Below are 16,889 nucleotides of genomic sequence, written 5' to 3'. Positions count from 1 at the left end.
TGGGGAAAAAATAGATAATATTTTATTTTGAGTTTAGTACAAGCAATAACAAGTTAATTATTTCATTTAAATTTTAAATATTTATTTAATGTGTTTAATTTTTCGTTGTAATATCACACTTATTTTTCTCACATTGTATTAATGAGTCTTTATAAATGAAAACATTAAAAAAATTGTAAGCGGACTCTTAATTATTAGTTAGAAATCATATGAAAAATGTTCTATACATAATTCGATTTCTAGTCTACTGCACAAATACATCTGGTTTTGAAATATTTAAATAAACCGTGTGAATGGGAGACACTGTATTTAATGTGCTTTGAGAAACGCTTTGATGGAGGGCAGATCATACTGTAACTACATGAAAATATTCGGATGGTGGGATCTGTCTCCAGATGTGCTATAAATAGTCTGCACCAGTTTATCGTTACATAATTTGTGACAGATTGTAATTTGACTGATACACAGAGAGCTATGCGACCACCAGCTGTTACATCACACAAGCGACCACCTCAGACCATCCATCGACGCTCGTCCCCGTTTTTTATTTTATTTTTTTAAATAAAGCATTCAAACATCATCCATGACGTCACCACTCTATGTCACAGCATCAGGGCTTGTCGTTAACGCCCCCTCGGCCCTGATCAGGAAGTGAATCTGTGGGAAATAGAAAAACGGTCCCTAGAATGACATAGAAGCGGGTGAGGTGGGGTAGACCGAGACACCGGGACTAACGCAGGACTCGACACCTATTTGGCTTCATCCAGGTGCAAAAGCACGTTATCTTTGGAAGGCATAAAGCACCGGAGAAAATGCTGATTAAAGAATTGTAAGTGCAGCGTTATTTATTGATCTGATTGTGATGGGAGCATCCTGTCTGTCCAATGCAGCGCAGGTACCAGAGGCCATGGCGACATTGTAAACTTGACTTTCTGACAGTTCACATTTAAAGCCCTTGATCGTAAATATTTTTCAGGTATTTAATATACAAACGGCTTTGGTACATATTTATCAATTTACCTTGGCCTACAGTACACTTCGTGTGTGTTTAAAAACGTGCATGTGGTGCAATTATAACGTTACCTCTGAATATGAATATATTTCAATCAATTAAACGCCTTTGAGTGGATGTTTTGGCACAGATATCTCATCAACCGAGTTTAATTGTCTCTACATTGTGTTATTGATACGCTCGTGAAGGTGAAACGGAGCGAATTGAGCACACCGCGTTCCGATATTAAATGGCGCCTGTGTATTTATACTAATACTTTCAGAAACATCCCGTTCATTTATTATCATATGGCCATGAGATTGCTATATTCACATTTTCATTAAACCGTCCGCGCTTTTCAGAACAACTGGATCCGTTCACCTTGCGCACGTTTCATTGAACCGCGCGACTAACTAGCCTATAACTTGATAATATACTCCAAACCTCCCCCCGCCAGTCACCTTTGAAATATTAATAACCTTTCGTTGCCCACAAACACACAAGGCACCGTCAGAAAGGTCAATGAAACCATATGAGGCTTTCTATTCATCTCCAAACAGTGCAGATAATATATAGCCTAATTCAGAATATTTTCTGACGTCCTTGGTGGAAAAAATACCAGCCTGATATGTTTATTTGATTTAGATGGGGTTTTGGTAGTGTACAATTTTTTTTTATTACTTTTAAAATCATTCCTGTTAGTAATTTGCAAGGAGCCTGATCCGTTATCAACACAAATCGTTTTTTGGCGCCCCTATCGTGAAACTATGGCAAGAACGTTTTCAACAAAGACTAGCGATAAGGTGTAAAACCACTCTAATAAAGTGAAACATATGACTTTCGTCTGGTTAGGCTGGGCCACCAGTTAACAGGCAAACCATCATGTTTTCCTCATTTGTCCTTCAACGATACCTCTTTCTCTTATATTCCGCTGTCGCCCGCACACGTCTTCTGAATGACTCAGCCACGAGCTGAATCTCTTCAACGCGAAGCGTGTAATAAGGACGCGCCGCTATTATGTGTGATACGTATCTCTCTGACGTCACTTTCAGCCACGTCATGGAGATTTGAAGGAACAGAGAGGGTTCCGCAGAGAACGAGGTGTCCGTTATGCAGCATATGTAGTTTATGACTTTAAATAAAAACATGCTATCTTCATATTTTAGAAACTAGCCTACTGCAATAAACAAATGGCACGTTTTTAAGAGGATCAGGTTGTCTTGGCTCTAAAGTGGATGCTTGTACACCTCAGGTCCCTCAGGGTTTGCTGTCCATGGTACTTTGTGCTTTCACTAAAGCATTAAAAATAACTTTCAACACTAGAAATACCCCTGGGTAAAGAATTAGACCTTTAATGGGAATTGAAATGTGGTTTAAGTTTCAGTTTTGATAAGTTGTAGGGCAGGCTATTTAATTAAGATTAAACTCCAGGTGTCATGTTTATTTAATTATTACATATTATTTAAATTAGTGAATGTAAAAGGGTGTTTAAAAATAAATGAATAAATGAAATAAATCTTGATATTTATAATTAAAAAATCCATGGACATTATGCATTAAACTGTCTACATTTTTGTGCTTTTTTTAGACATCAGTGGTCTACTTTTTTTGTGAGCTAAAGCAGTGACCTCTTGTTCTGTGTGTCTCTTTCTCACTGCTCTGGTGACACTTTCCTGTGATCTAGTTCACATCCAGGATCCAGACACAATGTCTGATGGGTCTCTTGCATATCTTAATTGCCATAAAGACCATTTTAGTCACACTTGCCTCAATGTCATTTTAATTTTACAATCTATACGGGTGTATCTTAAATGCACTTCTGGCCTGTGGAATTTAAGAAAATAATCTCTAGCTAGCTAGTTTATTTCATTTGTCTCACTAACAATAACAATTCTGTCATTTTGTCTTTTTTGTTTTTTTTTCCTGAAAATGAAATGTTAAATATTTTTGGAATAAAATGGCCAACTAATTTGATAGCTACATTTTATGTATCTTAAATACACACAATTAAATAATATTTGTACACTTTTGGTGTTATTCAACAAAATTATAGTGTGATTGAGTTTCATTTATAAAATTATACCTTAATTTTTCGTAGTTTTCTTCACACATCATGTCTCATATTATATTTTTATTGACACTGTTGTCGCATTGGTAAACAATACACTAACTTGTAAAAAAAAAAACCTTTACCAGTGGATAAAAAATTGTTGGCTGTGGTAGAAATTATGACACAATTGTGGGACAATTGTAATTTGTGTAAAAATATTTTTCACAATAAATATTGAAATGGTTTATGATTATTTAATTGCAGAATTCAAAGTATGGCTTTAGGACAAGGGTAATGTAAAATCTATAAATAAAACAGTAGAAAAGTAAAAAAAAAAAATGCAACCTTCATATAAAAAAAAGAAAATCACAAAAACATTAAACATCATATGTAAAATGTCACATTATGATGACTTAATCTCTAGACGGATGCAGTATTTTTTCACATATGTAGTAAAATAGCGACGCTGACCTTTCAGCTGAATATTGAATTTCACAATCTATTTGTAAACTTGATTGTCTCGTTACCGAAACAATAAGTATACAGCGAAATGCAGCCATGCGGGCAAAGGCATTTATAATGCAGAAAGTAGCCTGGGTGTCATGGAGGCAGAGTACATGAGACACCAAATCCAGCATGGTGACCGATAGTCCCTGTTCAGGACACAGGCAGCACTCAGGAGGGCAAGGTGACTCCTGCTATTAGCAGATGCTAACAGCAAACAGTAAAACACACTTGTGTGACCATGGCGTTTGTTGATAAATGGTGAAACTTCCCACTGAGTTTATGAAGCATCTGATATATGGCTAGGACAGAAATTCCCTCATGCGCAAAAGGACTATATAGTGCAAAATCATGTTCAAAATCAGTATTTTTGACTTGTTTTCTAGTAAAAATATCAGAACTATCCTAACCACTTACTCTCATTAAAGTATGGACTTCTTTGTCAATGATCTTGTCAGACATTAAAGGTGAACCTGGTCCTTGACTTCCTGACAAGCTCATGCTTCATGTCAGAGAAGCCCTCATAAGTCAGATGTAGACAGTCCTGAGGTGTGTGTGTGTGTGTGTGTGTTCATGTCATAAGGCAGATAATGAGAGAGCTGTGCTGGAATGGAGCGCAGTAGTGGTGTTGTCTTACTCCTAAAAAGTATTGATTATATATGCAAGCTGCACAGAGTTTGGTACGCTGCCAACTACCATCTAGAAACAGTACACAGATATCATAGATGTGCTTGACAAGGAATAGCTTTTATAGGTTTGCTAATATGAACAGATTCATTTTGTATTCTGATACTTCAAGCCACTAAATATAAGGTGTTGAAGAGACCAAGCCAAGCAGGTCTTGATGCAGACGTTGCGTTATAGTTTCTCTATCATTTTTGTAAGTGCTGTAAGTTATGGTTTATTAGGAATATGAGATGAGCTGAAAATGACTGTAGAAAAACATCAACAAAGTTGCTTTGAAACAGAGGGTATGTAACATTAGAGGCAGTTTCCCAAACACTGCTGTCCACTGTGCACTGAGAAATTCTTCTAATCTTGGTGATTAAATACATTTTCAAAAATCTAATGAAAAAGTGCAAAGATGACTTTATATTTAAGTTATATTTAGTTTATATTTTAGGTTACTTATGCTGGTTTAAAAATATAGTATTAATATATATATATATATATATATGTATTTTATATACAGTACATATTTTATATTAAAATATATGCATACTGTTCAAAAGGTTAGGGTCATTAAGGTTTTGTAAAAAAAATAATACTTTTATTCAGCAAGGGCACGTTAAGTTGATCAAACATAACCATAAAAAATATAATGTTACAAAATTTCTATTTCAAATAAATGCTGGTCTTTTAATTTTTCTATTCATCTAAGAATCCTTGGGAAAGAACATGGTTTTCACAAAAATATTAAATTAATAATTAATTAACAGTAATAAACAATAATAAATTACAATTGAAAATATATTAAAACAGAAAACATATATTTAGATATTTAAAATTTTAATGCTATTTCACAATATCACTGTTTTTACTGTATTTTATTAAATAAATGCAGCATTAAAAAGAAATAAACTTTCCTTGGCAATTCCTTGGCATTTGTATGTTGTGGTTATATTTTATGAAATTGTCAAAATAGTGGCTGAAGAAAAATCCTATTAATTTGTGGAGTTTTAAAACATGATGGTAATAGCAATAATGATACAGCAAACATGCTTATTATTGGTAGATTTGAAATAATTTGTTTTTCTTGTTCTCTTGCAGTCGAGTGATCCTACCGATTTCTGTGGAGGAGGTAAGTGTAAATTGAGTGTGTGTGTGTGTGTGTGTGTGTGTGTGTGTGTGTGCTTGTGAACGCTGGTAATGACACTGAATCCAAACATTGTTTTGGTATGTGTGTGTGCGGTGTCAATCGCTGATTTGCATGTGTTGACTTCGGATGACTCAGTCTTAGCTGGTTTTGACAGCAGAGGAGTCACGATGTAATTTCGTGATGCTCTCCATGTGCACTAAGCCATAGATCTGCACACCACTCTGTCATTCAGTCACTTATGACTCAGTTATCTCAGCAAGAGGATGAATCTTTCTCCTCTCATGCTGTTTGATCCCATACAGCCCATGCGGAAACACTAATGCATAATTTCTCTCACTATGTGCCAATATTTATAGCTGTGCTTTTGGCCTTGTCAGCAGTTCTCACATCTTTGCTTCCTCTCTGTCTCTCATTCTTTCCTCTGGCCCCATTCAGACTGAGCATTCCCTGTGTCTCCCAGACTCCTCATTTCCCATGATCCTCTAGCGTGTCATTCTATTCAGTGATCTGGTCGTGAATATCTAATGAGTTACCTGATACCACCTCCTTCTGCTTCTCTTTCTCTCAGCTTTTCTCGTCGTCTAAGATCAAGCACTTGCTGATCTGTAAAGAAACAAAATTTAGACTTTCACATTTATGCTTTTGAGGTGGCAAAATGGGGAAGTGACAACTGCCAAGATTATCAGTTTATTCTGAGCATTAATGGTGCAGTGTGTAATTTCTAACCACAAATCAGAATCAGAATATGCTTTATTCACCAAGTGTGCTTTTTGCCTGAACGATGACTGACAGTTGGAATTTGCTGTTTTGTCAAGTTTTGCAAATATTACATACTGCAGCTTTAAAGGAATAGTTCACCCCCAAAATTAAACAGATTTGCCAGAGATTTGGAGAAATGTAGCATTACTTGCTCACTAATGGATCCTCTGCAGTGAATGAGTGCTGCCAGAATGAGAGTTCAAACAGCTGATAAAAACATCACAATAATCCACACCACTCCAGTCAAACAAATATCATCTTGTGAAGTGAAAAGCTGCGTGTTTGCAAGAAACAAATTCATGAATATAGCTGCAAGCAGCAATTCGGGGCCAAGCACAGCATGTACTGCCAGAATAATAATCACAGCAAACTCATCAAAGCACATCACATCGAACAGTCAAAGGCTCCAAAATATGCATCTCAAAAGCACAAAACACTCTCAAGATTTTGTATATAAGTGTGCCACATGTTATGTGCTACACTGGATTCGAACCCACAACCTGGAAGGTTCGGGGCCTGTGGCTCAGCAGAGTGTGTCACTCAATCATCATGCTGCTGAGGAGAGCTTTCAGTGTAGAATGATCACATAAAAGCAATACTTAGCATGTTGACCAGATTAGCATGCTAAAATACGTTATTATACTAACATATTTTCGGTTAATCTGATAGCTGAAGAGTCACATTATATAGAATGGCAACTGATTAGCACTTGAACAAATGACCACTCTAAGCTAACTAACTAATAAGCACAGTGAACCAGGGAATATCACAAATCTGTTCAGTCATGTCTATGTGGCTCGGTCCAAAGATTATCTGATCAGATTTTGAACAGAATTGGACAAAATTTGTAGGAGGAGTAGTGAAAAAACAGTTTTTCATTTACTTGAAATGGCAGACAAACAAAATGTTGAAAACTGAGATATCATCAGACTCGGCATAAGCCAAGGAATGTATTAACACAGAGAAAACAAAATTAGGACAATGCTTCTAAAAGTTATAAACATTTTTTTTTGCTAAAATCCTTATATCTCTGGAAGACTAGGTGGCGTTGTCTTCAAACTTCTCAGGTACCTTCAGGACATGATATCGATGATCCCTACCAATGTTTGTGCCGAAACGTAAAATTGTTCAAAAGTTATAGCAATTTATGACAAATTTCAAAATAGCAGACAAGCAGTTCATCTCATTCTGGCAAAATTTGTTATCCTTGGATTCGGCATGACCCAAGGAATCCACAATCATTCAAAAGTTATAAGCAAAAATGTAAATTTTTGGTATTTCATGACTCATAAGTGGTGCTGTTCCCAACTTTGGCATGGACCCTCAGATCATGGTGTTGATAAAGTGTACCAAGTTTCATTTCAATTGATCAAAGTTTGGCCGAGATACAGCCTCTGAACCAATTTTGGGTCAACACTTAAGTTCGTAACACCATAACTTTTGAACAAAGATGAATATCAAAATTCTGTTCAGTAATTTCTGTGCAGCTCAGTCTGAAGATCATTTGAGCCAATTTTCGTAAAAAGTGGGCAAATTTTGAAGGAGGAGTAGCGAAAAACAGTCCAAAACAGTTCTAAACAAATATGTCTGTGAATTTTGATCTGAGAGGACAAGAGGAGATAGACTTTTTCACTGGAGGAAGCATTGCTATGAATTATGGACAGAAGCATCAGTTTAAAGTTAAAATGCTTCGATGGATTTGTTTCTTACAAACATGCAGCTTTTTACTTCACAAGACATTAATAATGGACTGGAGTCATGTGGATTACTTTTGGATTATTGTGATGTTTTCATCAGCTCTGTTGGCACCAATTCACCATCCACTGGTGAGCAAGTAATGGCCTGTGGGTGAATTTTCAGCAAATTTAAACTATTCCAGCTATTAATAAACTATTCCTTTTAAGATCCAGTCACATGATTAACCATCTGATCACATAAATCACCTCAGCTGCCTTTAGACTACCTGACTCCAGCTGTTCATGTTTCTATAAATCATATCCTAGTAATTTCCTAGTAACTTTGGACCGACATGAGCATGTGGGATCTGCCCTGAGGGACAAAACCTTATCTGGGCCGGATTATGCAAATTAAAAGGCTGCTTCCACCTTGTGAGGCCCCTCTTTTCATCTGCACTCATTTTTACATACCTCAGCATATTCTCCAAAAAAGTACTGCCAGCCAAGATTCATTTGGATAATAGTCTAATCAGTTCTGTCACATAAAATATGTCTGGGACGAGACATTTTAATGCAAGTCCTTCCTGTCAGGTCAGAGTCTCCTCCTAGCACCCAGTGGGAGTTTAAAAGGTTAAAAAGGAGATTTTGCATTGCATTGCATTCATTAAGACTGCACAATTAAATGGCTGTTGAGTCGATTCGATTTAAATTGAGTTGAATGAACCAAGGGTGGGTGAACATACCTAGTTTCACTCTTTCTTCATCATTTTCATTGATTAGTGTATTTTCAGAGTAATGATCCTTATTGTTGAAACACTGTCAGTAGCATAAAGAGATCGCAGATAAAATATGATTGGCTGCTTCAGTGCCCATTCCTGGAAAATGGACATTTAAGGGAAGCCACTTCATTTATAAAGGTTGATCTATGATTCATAGAGGTTTACTTTGATACTTGGAATATGTAGATCTTCAAAAGTATAGTTTCACTGCAGTATTTTTAAATGCTGTATAAACTATGAAGTATTCTTATAAGCCTATAGTTAAGCAATATCACATGAGCAAGAGTGTCGTCATTTCAGCAAGACTGTAATTATATTGATTCAATAAAAAGAAGCCAATACTTTCATTTCAATGTGGAAGTAAGCTATTTCCTGTCAATGCTTAAGATTTCATTCAAGACTTAGCTGTTAATTAGATTAACAGTGCAGTAAACCTTTATGATTATGAAAATAAAATAATATGATAATAAACATTACTTAACTATATTATTGTACACCAAAAACAACTGGAATCGTCTGACACAAGAAGCCTTGCACATTGTAGTTGAAAAGGTCTGCAACTTCTCTTACATTAAAATAAAGTGGATTGAGTAACTTTTAGACCGAAAATTCAAAGAATAAACAAAAAGTAACTGCCTTTATTCTTTCTGTTTTAAAGATATTTTAATATTAATTTGTCTGTATATTGAGTGTGTTGTAGGTTTGTGTTTTATTGGTTGATTTCTCCCCTCTTCCCACCCTATACACTCCCACTTTTCCACAGCTTTACATGCCCATTTCTGGAGTCTTCTTCAGATCTAAGGTGTGAAAGACCAGTGCTGAAACAGGGGGGGTTTCATGACACTATATGGACCAAATAAGAATATGTATTTTGTGCCTTTGCGCTGATTTGCTTTGACATTATGATGTTTTAATTGTTGTAAGAACATGTTCTTTACATGTATTGAAAACACTGAATGTGAAAACATTTTGTGTGACACATCTGCTGGATTTACGAATAAACTCTTACAGTGTTAAAATGTACTATGTGACTAAAGTACATATTTCACACTTTCAAAAATGTTATTTTAACTCCAAAATAGAGGGAGTCATATATACATTTCAGGAGTGTTAAATTTGACTGAGATTGAGTTAATTGTACACTGGCTTTTTTGCTGTGTAGGCACAATATTTTCAGTAACTTATACGCCAGTGTAACAGTCCCAAACAAAGTCAAAGCAGAAGCATTGCGCATCTCAGAGCAACACGTAGTAGTGTGTTTCGTTCCTGAATGAATTTTAAAATGAATCGGTTAATTGAATGATTCAATGACTCACTCACTTTTTTCATTGCTGAATGAATTAAAGTTTTGAATCAATCTTTTGACTGAATGATTCAAACTCACACATAAAGACAGTCACTTATCTTATTTTATTTGTATACCCCTATGAAGGCATTTAAATTACAAATATTTTATTTAACATTTAGTCAACATATTGTTGACTAATATTTCTTAGATTACTTGAGGAGAAAACAAGTATCTGGCCTATGAAGGCATTTAAATTACAAATATTTTATTTAACATTTAGTCAACATATTGTTGACTAATATTTCTTAGATTACTTGAGGAGAAAACAACAAGGATGAAATCTGGAATCCATATTTTAAAAACATGGAATTATGATATGATGTTAATTCCCCTCATTGAAAATTTTGGCCCTCTGTGCCTCCCATTTTCATACAGTTCCCAGAATCACCACTGGTCATTCGTCTTAATGCTTGCAGATACGAATAAATAATGACAATCGACTTTCTTTTGAGCACTGAAAGCAGAGAGCAGCTCTTGTCAGATAAGCTCACATGAATTAAAGCCCTGATCCTTCATCTGCTTTCAGGAGCCTTAAAGACACATTTTATTTGGCGGATGTTGTTTAAATCAAGAGGGCAAAATGCTATTCCTGGAGTCCATTAATTCAGCAGGGAATGATGGATTAAGAAAGCTTGCTTGCTTAAGGGCAGCTGGGCAGTTTATGCCCCCTTTATGACACTCCCTTATTTCTACCCTTCTTCCTCTTCCTGTTTATAATCATACACACACGCACACGCACACGCACACGCACACACACACACAAACACCACAAGCTGTCTGTCATTGTAGACTGGCTCTGCGCGTGAGACATCCTCTGTTAGCCTGTCGATTAGTCTGAGCTCACATCTTTTAGCCTGTCCATCACCATCAGTGAACTATAATCAGGGTTTAACCATACTACACATCACATGCTGCTCATTCAAAAAGATTAAAGTTTTATGCAGTGTCACTTTAAAAATGGATATATGGCACACTGATACAAAAAATAGCACACCCACTGCAGACGAAACCCTGTCTGATGCTGTGTGTGTGTGTGGACTGCAGAGAGAGTGGGATGAAAATGTGTGATATAGGTTGGATTTTCATAGAGTGCTGCAAAGTGACGCATTCTGCTACTGGCCTCTGATTGGCTGAGAGGACAGAGGAAATCTCTGATTGGCAGAGGAATGATGACACTGCATGTAGATACAGAACCACACACATAGTCCCACACACTACACAGGAGGCATGAAATCCATCCATCCATCATCTATATATCTATGTATATATGTATCCATCTATGTCTGTATGTATATATGTATCTATCTATGCAATGGAGTGTGTCACCGCACTCTCCTCCCTCTCTTTCTTTTTCTCCCCTTTTCTCCTCTATCTGTCATTCTCTGGTGCCAACTGGTATAAATAGGCAGTCTGCTTTGTGTAGTCATTTTCTTTCCTCTGTTCTCTCTCTCTCTCTCTCTCTCTCTCTCTCACACACACACACACACACACACACACACACACACATGCTTATGCATGATGGATGGTGTGTTTAGGGATGAATGCCCACATTTAAACAGTCGGGCTGTTTCTAGGTAAGATTCTGGAGGTGTTTTAGCTTGAGTTTTTGCTGCTGGCTCAGCTTAGACTCTGAGTAGAGGCTGCTGACAGTGAATGTGTGTCAGGACACTAAATCTCTTGGTCTAACACACTCAATCTGCGCGCTTAAAAAAAGGTTCTTTACTGGCATTGATGGTTCCAACTTCCATGAAGAACTACGCTCTTCTAAAAAATGATTCTTCTATTGCATCGCTGAGAAAACACCCTTTTTGGTACAACATAAGACACAACAATATCTGCAGGTTTTCTCTTTTTATATTGTCATGCCCATTCAAATATGTATATTGTGAATGTTTTTTTAAATATATTTTTTATTTTTATAATTAATATGCTTGATTATTGTAGGGTTATAAGAAAATCTAAATTGCTTTAGCAAAGTCTAAATGTCCACTTTTGCAACCTTAGTTTGCAGATCCTCCTTTTAAATTGAAAATTACTGTCATTATTAGTAGATTATAATTGGAACTTTAACATGTTGTGATATGGAAAATCAGTCATTAGGCTAATGATACAATAGTAACACAAAACGTGTTTCATTTCAATACAGGCATCCCTAAAATTTGCCCTAGATAATTTGCCAGTCAGAAAGTGAGTTAGATGTTGATTCATTTTCCAACAGTTCAGTGTAGGATTTGATAGATTCAAACCGCTAACTGAAATCTTTTAACTATTCATTAAAAACCAGCTCAAAGGGGTCATTAGATCAGGACTGCACTGTACCACACTGTATGGATTCAATAAAAAGAACAATTTCATACGAGTAATTTGTTCAGGAATCAGACTAAACTGTTCCCTTAGTAAGACTTCTCTTTCCTTTCCTTTTTTTTTTTTTAATTGCAACATTCAATGCAGACCGCATCTCACATTCCCCTATTATGAATGTGATGCACTAAAATGTCCTTGTGCATGCGTCAGTGCTTATGCATTTGCAGAGTCTTTTTGCAGTGTTTACTGTGTATGGTGTGTGTGTTTATATTCTAACTATATTCTCTACAGGATTATATGTGACCCTGGAACACAAAACCAGCCACAAGGGTCAATTTTTCGAATAAAGAAGCTTTCCATTGATGTATGGTTTGTTAGGATCGGACAATATTTGGCCGAGATACAACTATTTGAAAATCTGGAATCTGAGGGTGCAAATAAAATCTAAATATTGAGCAAATCGCCTTTAAAGTTGTCCAAATGAATTCTTAGCAATGCATATTACTAATCAAAAATTAAGTTTTAATATATTTACAGTAGGAAATTTACAAAATATCTTCATGGAACATGATCTTTACTTTAGAAAAATCAATAATTTTGACCCACACAATGTATTTTTGGCTATTGCTACAAATATACCCCAGCGATTTAAGACTGGTTTTGTGGTCCAGGGTCACATATGTGATTAAGATATGAAAGAAGCCATTGTTTATTCAGCATAGATCAGCAGAAGAGGAGGGAAACACACACACACACACACACACACACACACACACACATGGTTGTCAGACTTTATTTGTGATTTGACATGAAACCTAACCTTGGCAAGCAGTTAGGAGATTTCGGTCTCTCCTCATTCAGCCTGCATGACTACAAAATAGCTGCCAGGGGCCCTTACCAAAATGGCTGCTGAGTGAACCGGTCTGCTCCAATAAGGATTTTGGAGTCAATTTGTGCACTTTTAAAGTATATTTAAGTATAATTAAGTATATTAAGTATATTAGTTTGACAAAATTATTTTGGATGCATCTTATTTTGGATACATCTTCGTATACACACACACACACACACACACACACACACACACACACACACACACACACACACAAAGAGGGAGGGAGAGAGAGAGAGAGAGAGAGAGAGAAAGAGAGTGACATGAGAACCCAGGATTAATAGACAATAGTGATCAAACACGCTTATGAAGTTTGAGATTGTGAAATGTATTTCTGTGTGTCTCACAGTATCAGGTCGGGCAGCTGTACTCAGTAGCGGAGGCCAGTAAGAATGAGACGGGTGGAGGAGAGGGCGTTGAGGTCCTGAAGAACGAACCCTACGAGAAGGATGGAGAGAAGGGACAGTACACACACAAAATCTACCACCTGCAGAGGTACTCACACTTACACAAACCCACAGACACATGAGTGTATTAATTAAAATGTGCTAGATTAATGTTAAAATTTAAAAACAATAGTGCACTAAAAATAGGTTCATCATTTACACATCCTGAAGTCGTTCCAGACCAGTACATTTTATCTTCCACAAGTAAAGAAGTTCAGCAGAATGTCCAGGTTTTTTTTTTGATACAATTGAGTTGATCTCAAATAATGACAAAAAGCACCATAAAAATGCTGTGTTGTAAGTTCCTCACTGAAAACTATCAAAATGCTTTAGAACACTCGGAATATGAATGATATGGACTACTTGTCTGTAGTTTTATGATGCTGTTCTGACATTTTGGTGCTTGACTTCTTTATTAGCTTAATTTTCTGTTACCTAATGCTTTAAAGCGGTAGTTCACTCAAAAATGAAAATTACCCCATCATTTACTCACCCTCAAGCCATCCTTGGTGTATATGACTTTCTTTTTTCAGACGAATCCAACCGCAGTTATATTTGAAAACGTCCTGGCTCTTCCAAGCTTTATAATGACAGTGGGTGGGTGTTGTTTTAATAGTCCAAAATAAGTCCAATAAAGCGCATCCATCCATAATAAAAAGTGCCTCACACGGCTCCAGGGGGTGAATAAAGACCTCCTGCAGCGAATCGATGCGTTTTTGTAAAAAAAATATCCATATTTAAAATGTTATCAACAGTAATCTCTAACTTCCGCTAGCTGTCATACGCACATTCACAATAGAATGCCGTTCCAGCGGATGACATAGGACGTCGGCGTAGTGCAAGTTTTGATCAAAAGTTAGAGGAAGTTAGAGATTACGGTTTATAAAATTTTAAATATGGATATGTTTCTTACAAAAACGATTTGCATCGATTCGCTACAGGTGGCTTTTATTCCCCCTCTCCCGGAGCCATGTGAGGTCATATAGCCTACACCTAGGATGGCTTAAGGGTGAGTAGATCATGGGGTAATTTTCATTTTTGGGTGAACTAACCCTTTAAGGTGATAGTGTGTGATTTAAATCAAAAGAAATGTAAAAACAATGAATATTTTCAAACAGATTTCCAAAATACCTCCCTTGTCTGTTATTGGTCAGACAAACAGATAGCCCCGCCCCAAACTCACACCAGAGCCACTGTTGCTATGCTGAACTAGTTAAATTGCTCAAACAAACAAAGTTTTGGAGAAAGTATTTTAAGAAAAAAACAACACATTTCTGTTTATTTTAGTCTACTTCTCATTTGCATTTTTGCTTTTTCAGTAAAGTCCCGTCATTTGTACGAATGCTTGCACCAGCGTCAGCACTGAACATTCATGAGAAAGCTTGGAACGCCTACCCATACTGCCGCACAGGTAACACACACACACATACCCACACACACACACACACACATACGCACACACACACACACACACTTAGAAGCTAAATTTCTTTTCATGTGCTCGTTGTTTCTCTTGCTTTCTTATTATTATGTCTTCCTATCTATTTCTCCTTGTCTCTTTCTCTGTCACTGCATTTGCGGGCACTGAATAATTCACTGTTTGAGCTGAGCAGGAGTGGAGTTACAGCACAGGAAACTGAGATTATATTGACACATTCCCTTCACATCATTCTCACAGCCGCATAGATGACAGACTCCCCATTCGCTAAAGTCTGCTATCAAGATATTTCTAAATCTCACTGCAGTGCTTAAAACAAGTCTACAGTTTTGTTTTTGAATACATGTAAAAAGTTGATATGGCAAGTATTGAGCTATACTGAATTTTTGAACGATTTAATAATATTAATATTGAATAACAAAATGATTTGTCTGAGATTATTGTCCAACCGTCAGCAAGCTACACACACACACACACACACACACACACACACACACACACACACACACACACACTCTTAACAGCTAAATTTCTTCTCATGTGCTCTTTCTTCCTCTTGCTTTCATATTATTATGCCTTCTTATCTGTTTCTCCCCGTCTCTTTTCTGTCACTGCATTTGCGGGCACTGAATAATTCACTGTTTGAGCTGAGCAGGAGTGGAGTTACAGCACAGGAAACTGAGATTATATTGACACATTCCCTTCACATCATTCTCACAGCCGCATAGATGACAGACTCCCCATTCGCTAAAGTCTGCTATCAAGATATTTCTAAATCTCACTGCAGTGCTTAAAACAAGTCTACAGTTTTGTTTTTGAATACATGTAAAAAGTTGATATGGCAAGTATTGAGCTATACTGAATTTTTGAACGATTTAATAATATTAATATTGAATAACAAAATGATTTGTCTGAGATTATTGTCCAACCGTCAGCAAGCTGCTAGAAGAAAGAAATGCGTGTTCCACTATTTGTCCAAGTCAGGGTGTCTAGATACAGTTACATTGTAGTGCGTTATAGGTATTCAGTTCCTTCACAGGAAAAGGTCCAAACATCTGTTTCAGGAGTCAATATGGAATTTTTTTGTATTCATTGCAAATTACAAAAGTTAGCAACCTAATTTTACTGTACCTTGTAAAATTAATAAATAATAGATTTTAAAAGTTGCAATAAAATGGAAGTCTTTATAGATATTTTCTTCTGTATTGTGGTGTACATATGAGTGTAACAGATTATTGAAAAATAAAATAATCCATCGGTTGCTGATTTTGTGGAGTTTGTGGGGTTGATTGTGGCGAGACCGGGTTTAATAAACATCTAAAGACTAAATCATTGGAGTCGAGATTGAGTTATGACATTTTTATCAAAAATTACAATGTCAAATTTAAATGATAACAATAATAAAGCACGCATAGACGAATCGTTGACAATAAGATGAATAACATGCATTTGAGAAATAGATAGGGTGAATTTTCATTTCATTTCATGCTGATTTTAAGTAAATCTGCTTTCAAATATTGAATCACAAACATAGAATCACTGACATTTTCCTCAAAAATAGCATTAGAGTAAAACAACATCTTTAAGCATTTCATGTCAAGTTAAGTTGCATGAAGTGAACAGAATTACTGAGCTTATTTATTGTTTCTCACCATTGTGACTATGAAACCTACAAAGCTTATCGTTGTATTATGAGAATTTATGAGTAATGATTCACGGTCTGATTAGAACTAATGTTGAGTTTGTATATGGATATTATTTCAGTATGTTTACTTCCAGACTAATATGTGACCCTGGACCACAAAACCAGTCATAAGGGTCAATTTTTTGAAACTGAGATTTATACATCATCTGAAAGCTGAATAAATAAGCTTTCCATTGAT

The 16,889-nt window shown here is 36.2% G+C and overlaps 1 protein-coding gene across 1 annotated transcript in view; it reads left to right on the top strand.

Moving 5' to 3' along the window:
- The first annotated feature begins 651 nt into the window (after positions 1-651).
- Positions 652-16,889, top strand: part of LOC107684996 (phosphatidylinositol transfer protein alpha isoform-like) — a 26,139-nt gene continuing 9,901 nt past the window's right edge. The window contains exons 1-4 of the mRNA XM_016481403.1: positions 652-829; positions 5,316-5,346; positions 13,472-13,617; positions 14,888-14,979. Of these exons, the coding sequence (XP_016336889.1) occupies positions 813-829; positions 5,316-5,346; positions 13,472-13,617; positions 14,888-14,979 (286 nt within the window). The 5' untranslated portion in view covers positions 652-812. The remainder of the gene's footprint in view (positions 830-5,315; positions 5,347-13,471; positions 13,618-14,887; positions 14,980-16,889) is intronic.

The sequence above is a fragment of the Sinocyclocheilus anshuiensis genome, unplaced genomic scaffold (assembly GCF_001515605.1).
Source record: "Sinocyclocheilus anshuiensis isolate Anshui unplaced genomic scaffold, SAMN03320099.WGS_v1.1 scaffold741, whole genome shotgun sequence".
Lineage (NCBI taxonomy): Eukaryota > Metazoa > Chordata > Actinopteri > Cypriniformes > Cyprinidae > Sinocyclocheilus > Sinocyclocheilus anshuiensis.
The sequence above is the reverse complement of the archived record's forward strand: the minus strand, read 5'-3'. Positions and strand labels throughout refer to the sequence as shown.